This window comes from Acomys minous (genome assembly GCF_964271855.1).
Source record: "Acomys minous genome assembly, chromosome: 2".
In the NCBI taxonomy this organism is placed as follows: domain Eukaryota; kingdom Metazoa; phylum Chordata; class Mammalia; order Rodentia; family Muridae; genus Acomys; species Acomys minous.
In genome coordinates this window covers 31,566,179-31,582,646 of record NC_140484.1, presented here as the reverse complement: position 1 = coordinate 31,582,646, position 16,468 = coordinate 31,566,179, and the positions used below count along the sequence as shown (strand labels likewise).

General features: G+C 44.3%; 1 protein-coding gene across 3 annotated transcripts in view; it reads right to left on the bottom strand.

The window, feature by feature from the left end:
- Window positions 1-760: 760 nt before the first annotated feature.
- GLIS3 (GLIS family zinc finger 3) overlaps window positions 761-16,468 on the bottom strand; it is a 425,955-nt gene continuing 410,247 nt past the window's right edge. For all 3 annotated transcript variants that reach the window (XM_084769854.1, XM_084769855.1, XM_084769856.1), the window contains 2 exons: window positions 2,448-2,630; window positions 761-1,640 (listed from right to left, as the gene is read on the bottom strand). In XM_084769854.1, the coding sequence (XP_084625980.1) occupies window positions 1,504-1,640; window positions 2,448-2,630 (320 nt within the window). In that variant the 3' untranslated portion in view covers window positions 761-1,503. The remainder of the gene's footprint in view (window positions 1,641-2,447; window positions 2,631-16,468) is intronic.

Here is a 16,468-nt window from a genome sequence, read left to right as displayed (position 1 = left end):
GGAACTGACCAGGTTTTTGGGAGAGTGGCCTAGTTGTGTAGCCTTTGCCCTAGAACACAAGATCTTTTTAAGTGTGTTGCTAAAAGTGTCACTAGGGAATAATGTCTTGTTTAGTCTTATCATAAAGTGGTGTTATACTCCTGTGAAAAACTCCAGGCCTTCTAAGCAAAGTGCCAACCTTCTTTGAACTTTCCCAAGAGCTGATGAAATGTGGTGGATCGTCTGCAGGCCTGAACCATAGTCAGGAAGAAGGGAGCAAAGTGTGTAAAAGCGGGGAGGGAAGCAGTCTGGAGGACACAGACACGCCATTCAAAATAACCGGACAACAGGTGCCCTTGGCTTGGTTTTCTGAACAAACATACACATGTGACTTCATGTGTCCCAGCTCCCATGCTTCCCACTCTGTCCCAGGCAGGGCACCAGAGGAGAGGCAAGGCATGAACCACTCCAATGAAAAGGCTTTCAAGGTTGACTCACTGAGCTGTCAATACATGGGAGTTGTTTTTCTTGAGACACGGTTTCACTATGCAGCTCTGGATGGTCTGCAACCCGCTGTGTAGATCAGGCTAGCTTCAAACTCAAGAGTGCCTCCCAGCAGACGTGTGTGCTCGTGGTGTGTGTGTGTGTGTGTGTGTGTGTGTGTGTGTGTGTGTGTGTGTGTGTTTTAACTGCTTTGTTTCCCTCAGACAACCTTTGCTAAATGGCAAAACTAAGCCAGGAAGAGCTACAGCTGAGATTGTAAAATACATTGATCTGGGGTGTGTGTGTGTGTGTGTGTGTGTGTGTGTGTGTGTGTGTGCGTGTGTGCGTGTGTGTGTGTGTGTGTGATTAAAATAGTAATGATGTCTACCAAAAGACCATGCCTTTAAATGTTTTTCCTTTAGAAGTTGATGTAATGAACAAATCTTTAAAGCTCAAAAACAAAGGAGGTTGCCGAATATAAAACCTTATTTTGCCATTGGAGGAGCAATTGAGAAGCAATTAGTTAGCATGGGCTATGTGAGACAAATGGTAAAGCCAGAGTTTAGAGAACATCATAGCCACTCCATGCTTTGGACACGGATTCCCCACTCCACTCATGGCTGTGCATCACTCAGTCATGAGAGAAAACATGGGCAATAAAGCAGCACATCATGCCTCTGCTGACTAGGCTGTCTTGACCTCTTCAAGTCCTTAGCAAGGGTCATCCCATTCGTGAGCACATTCGTTAGTGTCTTTTGAGAGCTGACAGCCAGTAAGTAACAGGCATCCTTAAAGCGAGACTCTAAATTCCCTTTGAAAAGAAACTCCTGCTGGCCACCCGGCCCAGCAATTGGGGGAAAATAGAAGAGGTGCAACCATTCCTGAAAAGCCACATCTGACCTATCCAGTCCTCCCTTCCACAGACCCAGCGGCTCCATGGATTTGGCTGACATTCCTTGCACGGCTTGGGAGAGTACGAAAGTAAGAGGTGACAAGTGACTCAAAGGTCCCGAACGTGCAGGAGAGGCCCCCCGGGAGCCTTCAGCCTTCGGTATACACAGAGGAGAGCTGGCTAGGACAGCGGTCCACAGCACTGAGCTGCAAGAATGCAGGATCTTCAGGGCCACTGCGAAGAGATTCCCCAAAGAGGCTTGAGGAAGCTGAAGGCAAATCGTACACTGGAAGAGAAAACACAGGTAGTCAGTCCCTGCACTATGTGGCCTCAGTGGTTAGTCAGTGCATCTAGGCCACCCACCACATGCTGGTGGGAGCAAGGAGAGAGCCACTGCTGCTTAGGCCTTTTACATGTGTCCTTAAGGGACAGAATGGGAGAAGAGGCTGGCTTGCACAGAATGGGCTAAAATGTGCCTTATCATAAACTATGGCCTTAGCAGAAGTAAAGTGTTTTAGGGAGGCATGAGGGTGACCTCAGAAAGGGGACAACACTGGAGCAGTAGGAAAGAATGGGATTCATAGATGGTTAAAAAGTAAGGGAAGAATATTCCAGAAGGAGGAAACAGAGCTAAGGTAAAGAAGGAAGGACTCTTGGGATCAGTAAAGTGATTACAAGCCAGGGTAAGGGGGACGATAAGTACAGGGTGTCTAGAGAGCCTTTCTAGGTAAAGCCATGGGGCCCCTATGCTGGGTCAGGGAAGAGGGCTTAAGGGTTGATGAGACTGGACATTCCTAAGATATTCTAGAAAGAAAGTGACACAACTTATCACTTGGGTTATCAAGCAATGACAAAAGGAGTAGAGTGGCAAAGACGAGAGGTTGGACTGGGAAGGCTCTCGGGGAGGAGCTATCACAGGCTAGGGGAGACATGCTGGCCCCTGTGCAGCTGAGCAAGAGGGTGAGAGTCAAGGAGCAAGGTAAAGACAAGAGTTATCTCAGGGGTAGCTCAACTGGATTCCCTAAGGACCCCACCAGCCACAGGGAAAGCGCCTGGCCTCTCTCATCTTGTTGGCTAAACCATAGACACGCACCTGTAATGCCCGAGTGTGTTGAGAAGGCTCTATGAAAAACATCAAACCCGGCCTGACCCATGGACGTGGGGACCAGACAGTCCTCAAACGAAGGCACCATACCGCAGGAGCTGCTGGGTGGCATAGTTCTCTGGGGATCAGGATAATGCGGAGGGCAGAATGTCTGCAGCTGGCCATAAAATCCTGAAAACACAAATATGACAACAAGCTATTTCGGGGCAGAAACCATCCCTACCCAGGAAGCACCTCACTGGGTCGGATGATTTGCGTGTTGGACTACCTAGAGAGGTCTTCTAGCCCAGTGTTTGGATGAGCTGCAACCAACGCTTGCTGGCTTGTGACCCTTTAGGAAGACATGCTCTTATCCCAGCCCTTTCCACTGGGGATTTGCATACATCTTAATTTCCTTTATCTTGCCTTCCGGTCCATTTCCATAGTTGACAAAACCCCCACAGAAGGCTCTTAAATCATGCCGACCACAAAAACAAGCCAACAAACTCCAGCATAGACCTATCTATTCATCTTTCCAACACTTTAATCTTCCTCGTGGTTTTAAATAGGTTCATAGTACCCCATGGCTGGATGTAACGGAAACCGCTTCACTGTTACTGCTGCTGATCCTGATCCTTGCAGAAAACTGGAAGGGAATAAATAATGTGACAGAGAAATGAGGAAAGCTATCTCAATGCCTGAAAATCACCACTAACCTTTTGGTGATCATGTTTCACCTCCGCCCTTCACTTCTGCTCTCATTCAGTGGTATTTTTTTTTTTTCTTTTCATTCCCACATGGTCCTTTTCGCTGATCATCTACATCTTCCCCGATTCCTTACTCTCCCCCGCCCCCACCCCGTTCTCTCTTTGCTTCATGATAGTGTGTATCAATGGATTATTTTCTGAGCGTGTAATGAGCTTTTAAAAACGTAATGATGTAATCTTCACTCCCCACTCTAGTGATGGGGACTGGAGGCTCTGCTGCTTCGCGACGCTGCTTAGCATTGTGTGCGGTCCCAGCCGTAAAATGTGGGTGTCGCTGTCTGCTGCGCAGGCTATTGTGCACAGCGACTGGGGCACTGGATAAGGAAGCAGGTCTATAATGGTCTAGAGTGCTTTAGAAATGTCAGTCATTATTGGTATTATGATTCTGTTTTAAATGAGGAAAACGAGGGGATTGCTGGGGGCGGGGGGTGGCCTACAGTTCCTTCTGCAGACACTGACTGATGGAGAACACAGACCCAGGTCACCCAACTTGGAACCCTGGTCCCACATGTCTTCCACCATAAAGCCTTCTCTACTTAAGACTGGATAGCTTGGTTTAGGCCCCCTCAGTGGGGAATGGTAGTGCTGTCTGGTTCTTCTTAGCTCTTTAAAACTGAGGAAAACTGACTGCAAATAGAGTCTTCTCATTACTCATTTGGAACCTTAAGCTACCTAGCAAATGCTTTTTAAAGGCTCACCTTGGCCCAAAGCTATTCTACAGGTGCGGTAATTATCACTAAAAATGGGCTTAACTGATGCTCATAGAGACATAGACTCCATCTTTCAGGAGCTTATGATATAAGACAGGGATGAAACGCAGATTTATGTTCAGGGCACACACACACTTTTATAGGTAGGTAACTACATTTTATATAGAATCAATAGAAAATATTCAGGTAAGGCTTAGGGAAAGGTAAATTATTATTACATCTTAGACTGAGAATATGTGTATGGAAATTCCACATCTAAACAGAGAGGAACATAAGGAAGTAAATGCTGTCTTTGATTCTCGTGGCTTTTGCATGCTTTTAAACGAGACAGGCAGGGACCCAAACAGATCACTCTCAAACAGCTGACGAAAACGAAGGAAGTCAATGTTGAAGCTAACCAAGAAACAGACATTAAAGTGACAGCCACATTTCACAGTCTGTGCAAAAGCTCTCTCCTTAGGGCTGACGTGTGACTGGAGAAGAGAGAAGCCCATTTAGCCCTGTAGCCACCGGGAAAAGTAGATTCCATTTTCCAGACCCCAGGGCGAGGCCCTGACTACTACCAACTAGAGGTAAGTACACGCTTGGGTTTAATCTCTTGGACTGAGAAGCAATCCTAAAAGACCATGCTGAAGTGCGTGTTCTGCCAAGACAGTCATTACAAACGCAAATGATGACAAGGGCAGAGGCCAAATGGCCAAGCACCAGACAGTGGTAGAATACAGAGTGCTGTACTTTCCTGGTAACAGAACCGAACAGCCCTTGAAATGGTGCTCATGAGGCATCCTAACAACACTGTCCAGCGTTCTCTCTCTCTTTTTTTTAAAAAAAGGCAAGAGACAAAACTGAATACTTCATGAAAGATCAGCTTCTGAAAGTCTAAGCATAAGGATGGAGACAGCAAAGTGCTTTATCTATAGTTGTCTTTTTGTTCTACTTCTGCCCAGATTTTAATAGTCATGAGAAGCAAGTGTTCTGGAGTCCAACTGGCTTGGGTTCAAATCCTGAATAAAATACATTCCAACTGCATAGTCGTGGTGTATGTGTCTTAACCTCTAAAATGGTGCTAATGGTAGTGATGATGTCATACGGTTATCACCAAAACTGCAGAAGTTAACATTTACATAGTGTATAATAATGTTCTCTATATTAAATAATATAATTTATACATGTATTTGAAAAACAGATAAAATTAAAAGTAAAATCATTTTACCATGAAAATACAGTTCTCAAAAATAAGATAAATTTGATTTTAGAAAATTAAAATTTCAAAAAGGCAAGACATCCCTTCAGTGTAAGAACAGATGTAACCATAGGGAATAAAACCCAGTATGGAATTAAGAATGAATTATTGTAATTTTAAAAGTATATCACAAGCTGGAAAAAAAAAACCGGAACATTGTGGCTCACCGGAGAATTGAGCTACGGTTCCTAGACACTGCATGAAGTAACATGCACCTTGACTTGTTCATTCACCTCAGTGGGGCCCAGAACACCATGTCTAAGAGGTCTGAAAGAACCAGAAACTGGATCTGTTGGTGTGGGTCATCCCTTTGACAGCTCTTGACTTTGGGTCCCCGTAGTCAGGCCCATGTAGAAGCAGCCCTGGTACATGACCATGTGGTTTGCTGGAATGAAATGTCTCCTTACCGAGCACAACAGACATTTGCTATGTGGAGCTCCATGCTGACTCCAATTTTGTCACCCATAAATCCCCTCATATCACTCCTTAGTGTAACATTACCCTTCCGAGAAGAGGAGACGTTTTTCACTGAACTCCCAAGGCTCTCCAAACAGGAACACCAATCATTCCGGTGCCAACGACAGAGACACTCACTGGCCTTTTGTGAAAACTAATTCATCCTTTTCCCTATCTTCCTTCCTGTTTCTGAGAGGGAGCAGAAATGTCACATGCTTCAATCTGTATTCTGGTGTTGCGATGTGTGCACGTTTTAAGAACTCGGTGATACAGAATATACCCAGTGATTTTCCACCCAGGAGTCTGGGCTTTATCACCCTCTCACTTGGGACCTAAGGAAGGTGAGAACAAAGGAGACTGGGAGTCCTGCCTGGGGACCGTGACTGATTTGAGAACCTATTCAAACCTAGAATGTCCTTACAAGCATGTTTAACTACTCTAATAGCTAACCCAGGAAAAGAGATGCCTCTTCATTGCTGGTACCCTACCCACTTCGGGTAGCCAGAACAGAAGACACTGAATATATTGCTGTGCGTGGTTGGGGCCTGGCAACTCAAAAGATTTTTTTTAAAACCATGTTTTCTTCCCAGTGCTATTTCCATAAAATTATAAGAGTAGAAAAAAAAATTTTTTTTTCCATTAGGATCTTGTCACACATACAAACCTAGAGACAGCCTAGCTCATTTTCTGATGAATGGCTCCTGTATTCCAGTGGATGGTTTTCAAACAGCAAACTTTGAAAGACTGTGACTTCTCAGACCCAAAAGCAAAATGAAGCAAGCTGTTAACACATTTTGTGAGCATAAAACCTAAGAGCAATGGCAAGGTCAGCCAGTCTATCAGTGGTGATTATCAAGTCCTGGTTCAGGTACTGCTGGAGGGCCACAGAAACAGGGGACAGTCCGTGTCCTGGAGGACTGGTCCTGGAGCTGGAGCAGGGACACGCAAACCAACACAAACTGACAAGAAGTGTTAGCTATCAGGGTTGCTTACAAACACCACCCCTCCCTTCTACACGTTATTTTACTTCCAAGAATGGAAGGGGGCAGTTGTAAAATTCATCTTGTTTTTTACCTAAATTAAAGCATCTAAAAGGTTAAGGAGACTTGTTCCTCCTAGTCTCAATTTTGGCAAGTTCATTTTTCTTTCGAAAAACAAACTTGCTTTTCTAATTATAAAAAGGTTTGGGGCTAATTATAACAATAACATAGGCTGGCATAAACAATGAATGAAAGGAATTACCTTTATTTACATAGTTGAAAAATGGCCAGTTATATGCCTTCATAACTTTGAAACAGACACACATACACATACACATATACATATACATATGTACACACATATATGTGTGAAAATGTCATAATGAAATTGATTATATTGCAAGATGGCTAAAATATATATATATATTTATAATATTATTTATATCCTATTTTACTCTTGAATACTACTTGAGGATTTCTTCACCCATCACTGCAATCCATCCTAAAAGCATTTTTCCTCACTTTGTCACAGAGGGTACTGGAGGCCCTTTGACTACAAGTAAAATAAAAAGTGCACAGTCCCGCTTCTGAGGTTAGGTGTTGACTTCCTTCCCATGTGGAGGAGGGAGGAGGGACTTCCAGGGCAGTGCCATCCAGCAGGACCTACTTCCTTTGGGGATGGCAATGTGTCTGCACTGTCCAATGCAGTAGTCGTGTGCGGTTATCAAGCATTCAAGATGTAGCTGGCCAACTCCTTTTCAGTTTTAATTAATTCACATTTAATAGCTGTGAGCATTAATTCATTAAGTCACTATGAACACACAGTTCACACAGTACTATACAAGGCAGAGTGACTGTAGATTGATTAAGATCCCCAGGCTTAACCAACCATGTTTCAGCAATGTTCTCAATTAAATTCTTGAAAAACAAAACAAAACAACCAGTCTCCTAAGGGTTGAAATAAAAGCCAGAAAATTATTTTAGTCTCTTGGCCTTCAAGTTAGTAAGTATATTATTAGACTGTTAGGTCTTTTTTTTTTTTTTTTTTTAACACACTTCAGTCTTGTGGGACAGAACCAGAGTACAAGAATATAGGTCAGTAAACAGCAGTCGTTCCCTCCCTCCCTCCCCAGGGAGTATTGCTTTAGGCTAGACTACCAGGGTGCTCACCCATTCTATAGAGGCCGTTCCTTTCTGGAAACTTTGTGTCACATCTTCTGTGTGCACCATATGATGCACATACTTCAGCATTCCCACTAGAGGATGGGGACATTCCAGGTAGGTGTCTTTGAACCACGTGATAGTGACGTATCAACAGAGAAGGCTCTACCAAGTATGTGCATGTCGTACCAGCAAACTGTGCCTCGCAGAGATGCAGAGTCATGTCGTGGGCTGTTTGTTTGCATATAGGTTGGCAAAACAAAGACTTGTGCTCCTTGATTGTGATTCCAGGGACTGTCAGGAAAGGTGCCGGGCAGTTCAGACAAATGTTCCCATTTACAGACAGAGATAGAGCAGAACGGTTGCGTACCTTACCTTTATAACAGAAATGAAGAGAAGAAAGGGTATCCAATAGGAAGAAAAAAAACCAGCGAAACATGACAGTTTTGACATGATTCCTTTGACCTTGCCTGACTGCAGGTCTAAGCGGGAGGCCCTGCCCAGCTCTATTGAGGATCAGTCCTGGTGGAAAGACCTTCCTGCCAACACCACTGAGCAGCCCAAGTCTGGTTAGAAGACAAGGCAACAGGCACTGCCTGTCGAACCCCTTGGGTTTCTCATATAGCTTTTTCCTAGCCAAGGAAAGAAGAATGTGTATTTATGAGCTTTAAGACTCATTATTTTTCCTGTAGACTGTAATTTTGTGGATTACTTTAGGAAGTGTAGAGTGTTGTCCTTAGTTATCTGATCGTTGCATTCATAGGGATATTGTAGATGAGCTTAAGTGGGAGGAGTTATCTGAGCATTGCATTTGTAGGGAAATGTAGATGAGCTCAAGTGGGAGGAGTTATCTGAGCATTGCATTTGTAGGGATATGTAGATGAGCTCAAGTGGGAGGAGTTATCTGAGCATTGCATTTGTAGGGATATGCAGATGAGCTCAAGTGGGAGGAGTTATCTGAGCATTGCATTCGTAGGGAAATGTAGATGAGCTCAAGTGGGAAGCATCCTACCAGAGTCCCAGAGACAGGAAAAAATACACAGAGGAAATACACACCTCCATTCTCCTTGGCACCTGATATTTTTTTCTTCGATACTCCAGTGGCTTCTTGTAGATTGCCCTGGAGATCTTCTGTCCCTGAGAAGTACTTGAGTATCTCCTAGTCCCAAGTCCCAGGAAAGAACCTGAGAAGCACCTTTATACTCCAGAAAATTTTGTGGTCAACCTAAAACGGTCGCTAGAAACAGTCTTCAAAAATTAGAAAGAGATGCATGTATCTCTTTTATTATCTCTATATCATACATATTTTCTCAAAAAAAAAAAAAAAAGTTCCATGAAGGCAGAGACTTCATCTAGTTTGTCACTGTCCCCAGAACTTGGAACAGCCACTGCTGTATAGCAGTCACCCAATAAACATTTGCATGGCAGGACATCTGTGTTACCTTAACCACGGGGTAAAGGGTGGAATCTTTTTCTGTCTAAAAATCAGTTCACTTCGCAGACGCTTGCAGCCCTCACCTCTGCACAATTATGGAGCATCATCTTTGTGGTAACCTTAAAGCACAAAGTTTCACTCAGCATAGGATGCAGAGTCGGAAGATAGAACAAGGGAGAGTTGTGGTACCCAGAGATGTTGAGCACAAGAAAGAGAGAGAGAGAAAAAAAAGGCCACTGGAAATAAATAAGGGGTTCCTCCACGGCAACAGCCCTCTATGCACTCTGGAGATGAGGGGTGTCCTTTTGTCAAGCAGGTCTCCCTGGTGGGTCCTACTCAAGGGAAAGCCCAGGGGTCCCCAAGACCAGATAGAGAATCTCCACATCCAGTCATGTGAGAGCCATGGTCTAGCTACTTTTCTCTTCCTGTGGTAAATAGCATGAACAACAACAACAACAACAACAAAAAACCAATATGCAGAGGAAACGGATTATTTCACCTTCTACATTCAGGTAAATAGTTCATCACTGAGGAAGGCAGGGCAGGAACTCGAGGCAGGAACTGGAGACGAGGCCACGCAGGAACACTGCTGACTTCCTTTGGCTTGCTTGGCTCCCTACCTCTCTATAACCTAGGGCCACTGACCAGGGATGCTGCCACCCACAGTGTACTAGCAGCCAGTCAAGAAGATGCACTAAGGGCAAGAGAAGGATGGCAAAGAAGGGTTAATGAGTGCATCTGTCCCCGTCTTTCCAAAGGCCATTCTGGCTTTCTACAGCACTTAGGCCATGCTGCATACCTGGAACCTCTCAGGATAGCAAGTGAGAAGAAAAAAGAGGAAGCTATTAGATGCGGATGAATCCTTCCGTCCTGGATGTGAGGGAGGGCATGCTGAGGGCATCCCTTGAGACCGAGGCCAGAGAATCTCAGTGAACGTCATAAACATTTGTACCACCTGGCAGGATTCATGTGCTCCTGGGCTCCAAGAAAGAGGCAGAGAAGCAGGACTTCTAGGAAAGGCCTGGAAACCAGTGTCTAACAAAGACTGTCTTACATGCCATTTGGAAAGCTGTAAGGACACCATCGTTAAAAAAACATCTGAAATCCCCATCATCTCAAGGGCCTGGATTCCATTTTGAAATGGGAGAGGCAAGGTCTCCTGAGGGGCATCTTCTGTCTTTGGGCTGGACCATGTTTTCTGCTGGACCCTGGGACCCTAAGTGACTGTGAATCACAGGACCAGCAGGCATCAGTCAGATGATCTGCCTGGCTCCTTCCTCTAGTGCCTTTTATGAGTCAGTTCTTGGCCAGTGTGAACGTGTGGGACCTCATTTGAATGATTCAGTCTTCTTCCTACTGTTGTCTCTATAATCATCACGTGACCTAGATTTCTATTGTCTGGCTGCAAATAAGGCGCCGAGTTACACCTGCTTTACCAACTAGAGGCCTTCTTGTTTCTCTGACTCTGAATCTGTGGTTATGAAATCTCCAGAGCCCCAATCCAGGAGTGAGAAAGAATCCTGGCTCAGGGGAAAGAGCATAGAAAACTGTCTATGTGGGTCTGAGATAAGTGAGTGGGCAATCTTTCTGAAACCTCACAAACATCCCTGGATCGCAGGACCCTTCTCATCTTCTTCCACTGGCCACCAGAGAATCGGACTCTGTGTCCTCTCAGAACGTAAGGCCACTGGCTGCCAGTGTGCCTATACACTCTACACCTGCCACCCCTGCTCCACCTTTTCCTCCGAGCCACCATCTTCCCACAGGCACTTTGCGGAGTCAACTCTGATGAGTGCATCCAATTGACAGAGGCCTTCCTTGCTTACTTAATTCGATAATATTTTAATATTTAAGCTTGCAATATGTATCTTGAAAGGTGTAATGCCCTACGGGGAATAAAAAAATTATGGCATTCTTTGGGAAGGAAATATTCTGACTATCGAACTCTGAGTCTGTCTAAATTGTCAAGGAACACAATTATTAACTAATATAATATACAACAGACATCCTTTAGGTAAATACAAACAAACTCAGAAGCGCAGTGGACTTTTGTGCCTCCCCCCCCCTCTCCTATTGATATAGGTTTAGTAGTCAGAATAGGACCTGGTACATAGCAGAAAATGACCATTTGACAATGAATCAAGGAATAAGTGACTAAAGCCATGGTGTAGCCTTTGGTGAAAATCCTGATGGTAGGAAGGACCACTGCTGAGCTGAAAAGACCAGGACTCAGGATGCTTGCACGTGCGGTACACAAGTTTAGGAGATGCTGTGACATCCCTTTCTATCAGGGGATTTTTCTTAAGTGGAGGTAGATGAACTAAGGTGATAAAAACAGGCTGGGCTTTGGCTAGTTTGATTCCTGTTGCTGTGATCAAACACTCTGACCCAAACCAACCTGGGGAGGCAGGAGCTTGCTTGTTTCTTGCTTCCAGGTCAGAGATCATTATCGAGGGAAGTTCAAGTGCTTGGAGGCAACACGGCTTGTTGCTTCTTACAGCATCCCCTCTATCCCGGGGAACAAGTTCACAACCAAAGAAGCACAGCAGAAACCATGGGCCTTGCTCCTTGCTGGCTCTCCTGCAGGCTCACATACAGCTAGCTTTCTTAAATAGGCCAAGATTACCTGCCGAGGAGTTGTGCAGCCCATTGTGGACCTGGCCCTCCTACATTAATTAATAAGTAAAACAGTAACCCCCGCCCCCACATGCACATAAATCTCTTCTGTGCAAGCCTTTCACTGAGTCTCCCTTCTCAGGCGACCGTAGGTTGTACCAAGTTGACGGTTAGAGCTAACTAGGATGGGCTCTTTTGCTGTTCTGCATCACTGCTTTTCACTGGATGCCAGACAGACCATTAAACCTGAAGACAGTACAAAAAGTGGGTAGGAAAATTGAGAGTTAGCAATATACTGCCCTTTCCCACACACATGATTATAATGAAGAATGGGTTCTTTGCAGCCAACTGCAACCCGACAGACAATGATGCCTAAGAGAGTAGAATGTAAGCAAAGGCGTTAATGTAAACGTAGGCATTACTGCACAGTCTTGTGGAGGAACTGCTACATCAGGCTTGACCTAGAGATGCAAGGGGGCCTTGGGTAATGATGGGGACTGATTCAGATTTCCTGAGTCATGTGGCCACAATGATGAGAAAGCTGAGAACTTGCTTTGGGGTGGGTGATATGAGGTTGGGCTCGGTGAAGAAATGCAGAAAGGGAGGGGCTGGTGGTTACACACAAACAGCCGAGAAGACATGCCTAAATGCTTCTCCCTCACCGGAACTGTGACTTTAGGGGTACAGTTCTTGAAGGCCTTGCAGAAGAACGAAATGGAGGGTTTAGTCAGGACAATTTGATTAGATTAGAGGAGAAAAATTCCTGCTATCCGAAAGAGCCCCTACCACTTGTAAGAAAACCAACAAAGAACTCTATGGCAACTGGGATAGTTTTGCAACATGGTACTGAGCCGAATGGGGGCAGACCGAGCCACTTCCAGGCCTGTGCTGTTCGGTTTCCTATTTTATTAACACAGTGACCTCACTACCAGTAACTCGGATGCTCCCGCTGTGTGGGTTTTAATTTTTCCCCTCTAAAGAGAGAACCATAGATCTTCACGTTTTTGTCTTAAACTATGAATTGTTTATCATACATACAAAAGAAAATTCCAACAAAAATGCAGGGATCACACGTTGCCATTAACACAACCATCCGTACGGAGTTTGGCAGGGCCCTTAAAATGGAGTTATGAGGAAAAATATTTTTTCCTTAAAATTCTGTTCACTGAAGACCAAACTTTATGAGTTTCAACTACAAAGAAGAATTTTTCTTTCTGAAAACCTGTTATTTCTTCCTCAAAATAATGAAGAAAAAAATCCCACTTTATCTAGAACATTTGCCACAGGCTACTTTACAATTTTGTGACAGGTAAGTCACGAAAGGCAATGAAATGGAAATTCTTTTCCTAGGCATTTACTTCTCTTCAATAAACTTGTGATATTCTTGAAATTCAATTTCCAATAAAAAAAAAACACAAAAACAAAGTGTTTCACTGCGAAGAATACAGCTTGACTGATGGGTGAACGAGCAGGCAGGCAGCTAAGATGGTTCAGAAGCCAAGTCACCGTTCCCGTCAGAGATTCCCTATTATTAAAACTTCCCTCAGTGATCAGCGGTGACATGAAAAGGTGTTTAGTCATGCTGCTAACTAAAGGGAAAAATTAAAGCAAGCTACCCAGCTTTGCGTAACAGACTGACAACCAGGAAAATAACATCTCCTCATAAGCAACAGGAGCTCAGTGTCTGCTGGGTAGAACGCAAACCTGGGACCGGTTGCTTGCCTTAGAAAGATGTCCAACACATTAGTCCATAAAGTTTTCTCCAGAAACATTTCTTGAGAAAGTCTGTAAAAATATAGTGTACTGCTGTAAACACGAAAGCATGTATGTCCATAAACTGAAGAGACATGCCAGAAAAGCATGTCTCAAAAGGCCTATTAATAGGCCAACGAGTTCAAAAGATGACAGCACACAGAATGTGTGTGAAAATCATATGGTTGACTGTGAGGCACAAGTTTGCCAAGGCTAACTTCTGCAAGAGGCCTTTTCCTCCTCTCCTCTTCTTCCTAGATCATTTGTATTTATTAAAAATATTTGTCAAGCACCATGAGAAGATATTTTATCTGCTTTGCACCAACTCTGGGTTTAGTGATTTAGCCACTTGAGTGTTTTTATTGAACAAACACAACACGCTAATCTGGTAGGTTTAATCACATGGTCAGACTGTGTGCTCCCATACATGCTTCTGTGTGTTGATGCTTCCAGTATGCACGTCACAGATGTAGGTTCCATAATCCACCGCTCAGGCAGCAATTCTGGCTCAAGATGACCACCTTACAGCCCACCCCTTCCCACAAAACCTGGGATGCTGACATGCCACTGAGCCCACACCTACACAGCTAAATTTAACTTTTGTTTTTTGTAGAATTAGCATGCTGTCAGAATGTATCAAGCACTACTTATGTAAAATGGTGCTTGGGGTAACTGTGTGGTAATTAAGTATCAAGAGTAATTAAGGATTTCTGAGACTCTAATCACCAATCCTTAGTACTCTACAGGCCTTAGTCCTACCAGGGCTGATACTGAAAAGAACTCCTAATTATGGCTGCTGGTAACATCTGAAGAGCATTAAGTAGACTCCCTAGCTCATTTCTTTTGTAAATATGTCACAAGTTTCTCAGTGAAGTCGATGACATTTGATTTCAAATCACTTATATGTGTCTTCCTGGGATTTCAGAATTGTGACATGCTCATACTCTACTTAAGCAATACAATTTCTAGACTTTATGCTTTTGCAATTTCCCATTTAATTGTGACTAAATTTCCCATAGAGGGGGAGGATGTTTACTGCCTTTTTAAAAAAAATGTCTTAAAAGTTAACTTTTAAAGATTTAACATCCTAAATCTCCAGCAATGACGTCAGTCATGGCAAAACTGCAAAGAACTCTTCACGGAAAGTGCCACTGCGTAACTGTGGTCAGCAAACAGCCAAGGGCAAGAGGTGGACTGAACTTCTACCTGCCACAGCATTCTCATTTACACAAGAGTGTGCTGTGATTTCCAGAGCTGGAAAGATATGTTGGTTAGAACAGTCCGTTTACACTGTGTTTTGTTCTCTGAGGCCTGTTGGTAGCTGGAAACCCTTTGTCCCCCGTGCAGTCAATCTGAACTGGGTTTGACATGCTTACGGCTTCATACCGAGGTAAGAAAATGCCACCATTGTCTGGACACTGTCTGGCTTGTTCCTTTGGGGGCTCAAAGACAGAGCATATTTTAAATCATGAAAAAGGCAGCTTATAAACCACACGGGCTGTGACCAAAAGCAAGGCCCCTTACTTCCTACTGCTACAGCACTAGCATCAAATAGCCTCATGGTGTTTTCCTAATGAAACCGAATAGCTGGAGCATGGCTGATGGGATGTTGGCAACTGGAAACTCCAAAGGAGTGAAAAAAATAAGAACAAGCAGTGGAAGCCTGGGAGGTATCCAAGAGGTTGCAGGAGATGGGCAAAATCTAGGCAGAGCCCTTAAAGGACTGCCTGACTTCCAAGAGGCAGTTTGAATGAGTCAGTGGGCCAGACAGGTAGGATTGCCCATTTTATAGATTAGGAAAGCACTGGAGAGAATGTGAAGTGGGCCCCACAGCTTTGCTTTTGAGGGAAGTCATGTAAACAAGCTCGGACTGAATTTGGTCTCTGCCTTCTCTTCCAGAAGCCAATATAAGATGTGCAGAATATCAGCATTCCCACCAGGACGATGGGAGAGACCCCTGTCAAGGTGACAAAGTAGAAGATGGTAGAAAAGGACACTGCTGGCTCAACTAAGCTGTCCATCTACCCAGCATGCTCTTGTATTGGCCATCTTTGTCATGTAAAAACAGTGAACTTGTACCCAGCTGTTGCTACTACACCACTACGAACAAATTCTGGAAGCTCATACTCTGTACAAAGGCTTATGGGAAACATTTGGGTCTTCAGGAAGCCAGCTGTGACCAGAACACTCAAATCTAGGAGTCAGTGGTGACACACTATGCAAGAGGATGTTGGGCAGCCAGGTCAGTGTAACTGTAGGCTACACTAAGAGGTTATCAAAAATCCACAGAACAGTGGCATAGGACATAGCTCACTCGGTGAAATGCTTGTGACACAAGCATGAATATTGTGGATCCCTGGTACACACACACACATACACACACACACACACGCACACACACACACACACACATGCACACACACAAAACCCACAGTGTGCTGTGCACATCTGTAGCCATACTGCTGTGGGGTATAGACTCAATCAGATCCCTAGAATTAGCAGCTGGCTTGCCTAGCCAACTGATGCGCACTGGGTTTTGTGAGACTCCCTGTCTCAAAAAGTAGTGTGAGGCATGAACAGAGAAGGAATTGATCTTGTCCTCTACCTGCTATACGCACTTGTAACCACAAACACATGTGCGCAAACCTACAGGAACACGTCTGTATAAACACACACATATACCACACAGACACAGGCATGTGAGTACACACACACACACACACACACACACACACACACACACACACACACACACACTCACACATTGTCCTCTAGTGTCTATGTGCAAATGTACCCAGAAACACCTGAGCATACACCCACAGGAGCACATCTGCATAAACAAATACATATACCACACAAACATACACACACAAAGGGGAAAGCACAAAGGAATGTGACATGTGGCCTGCA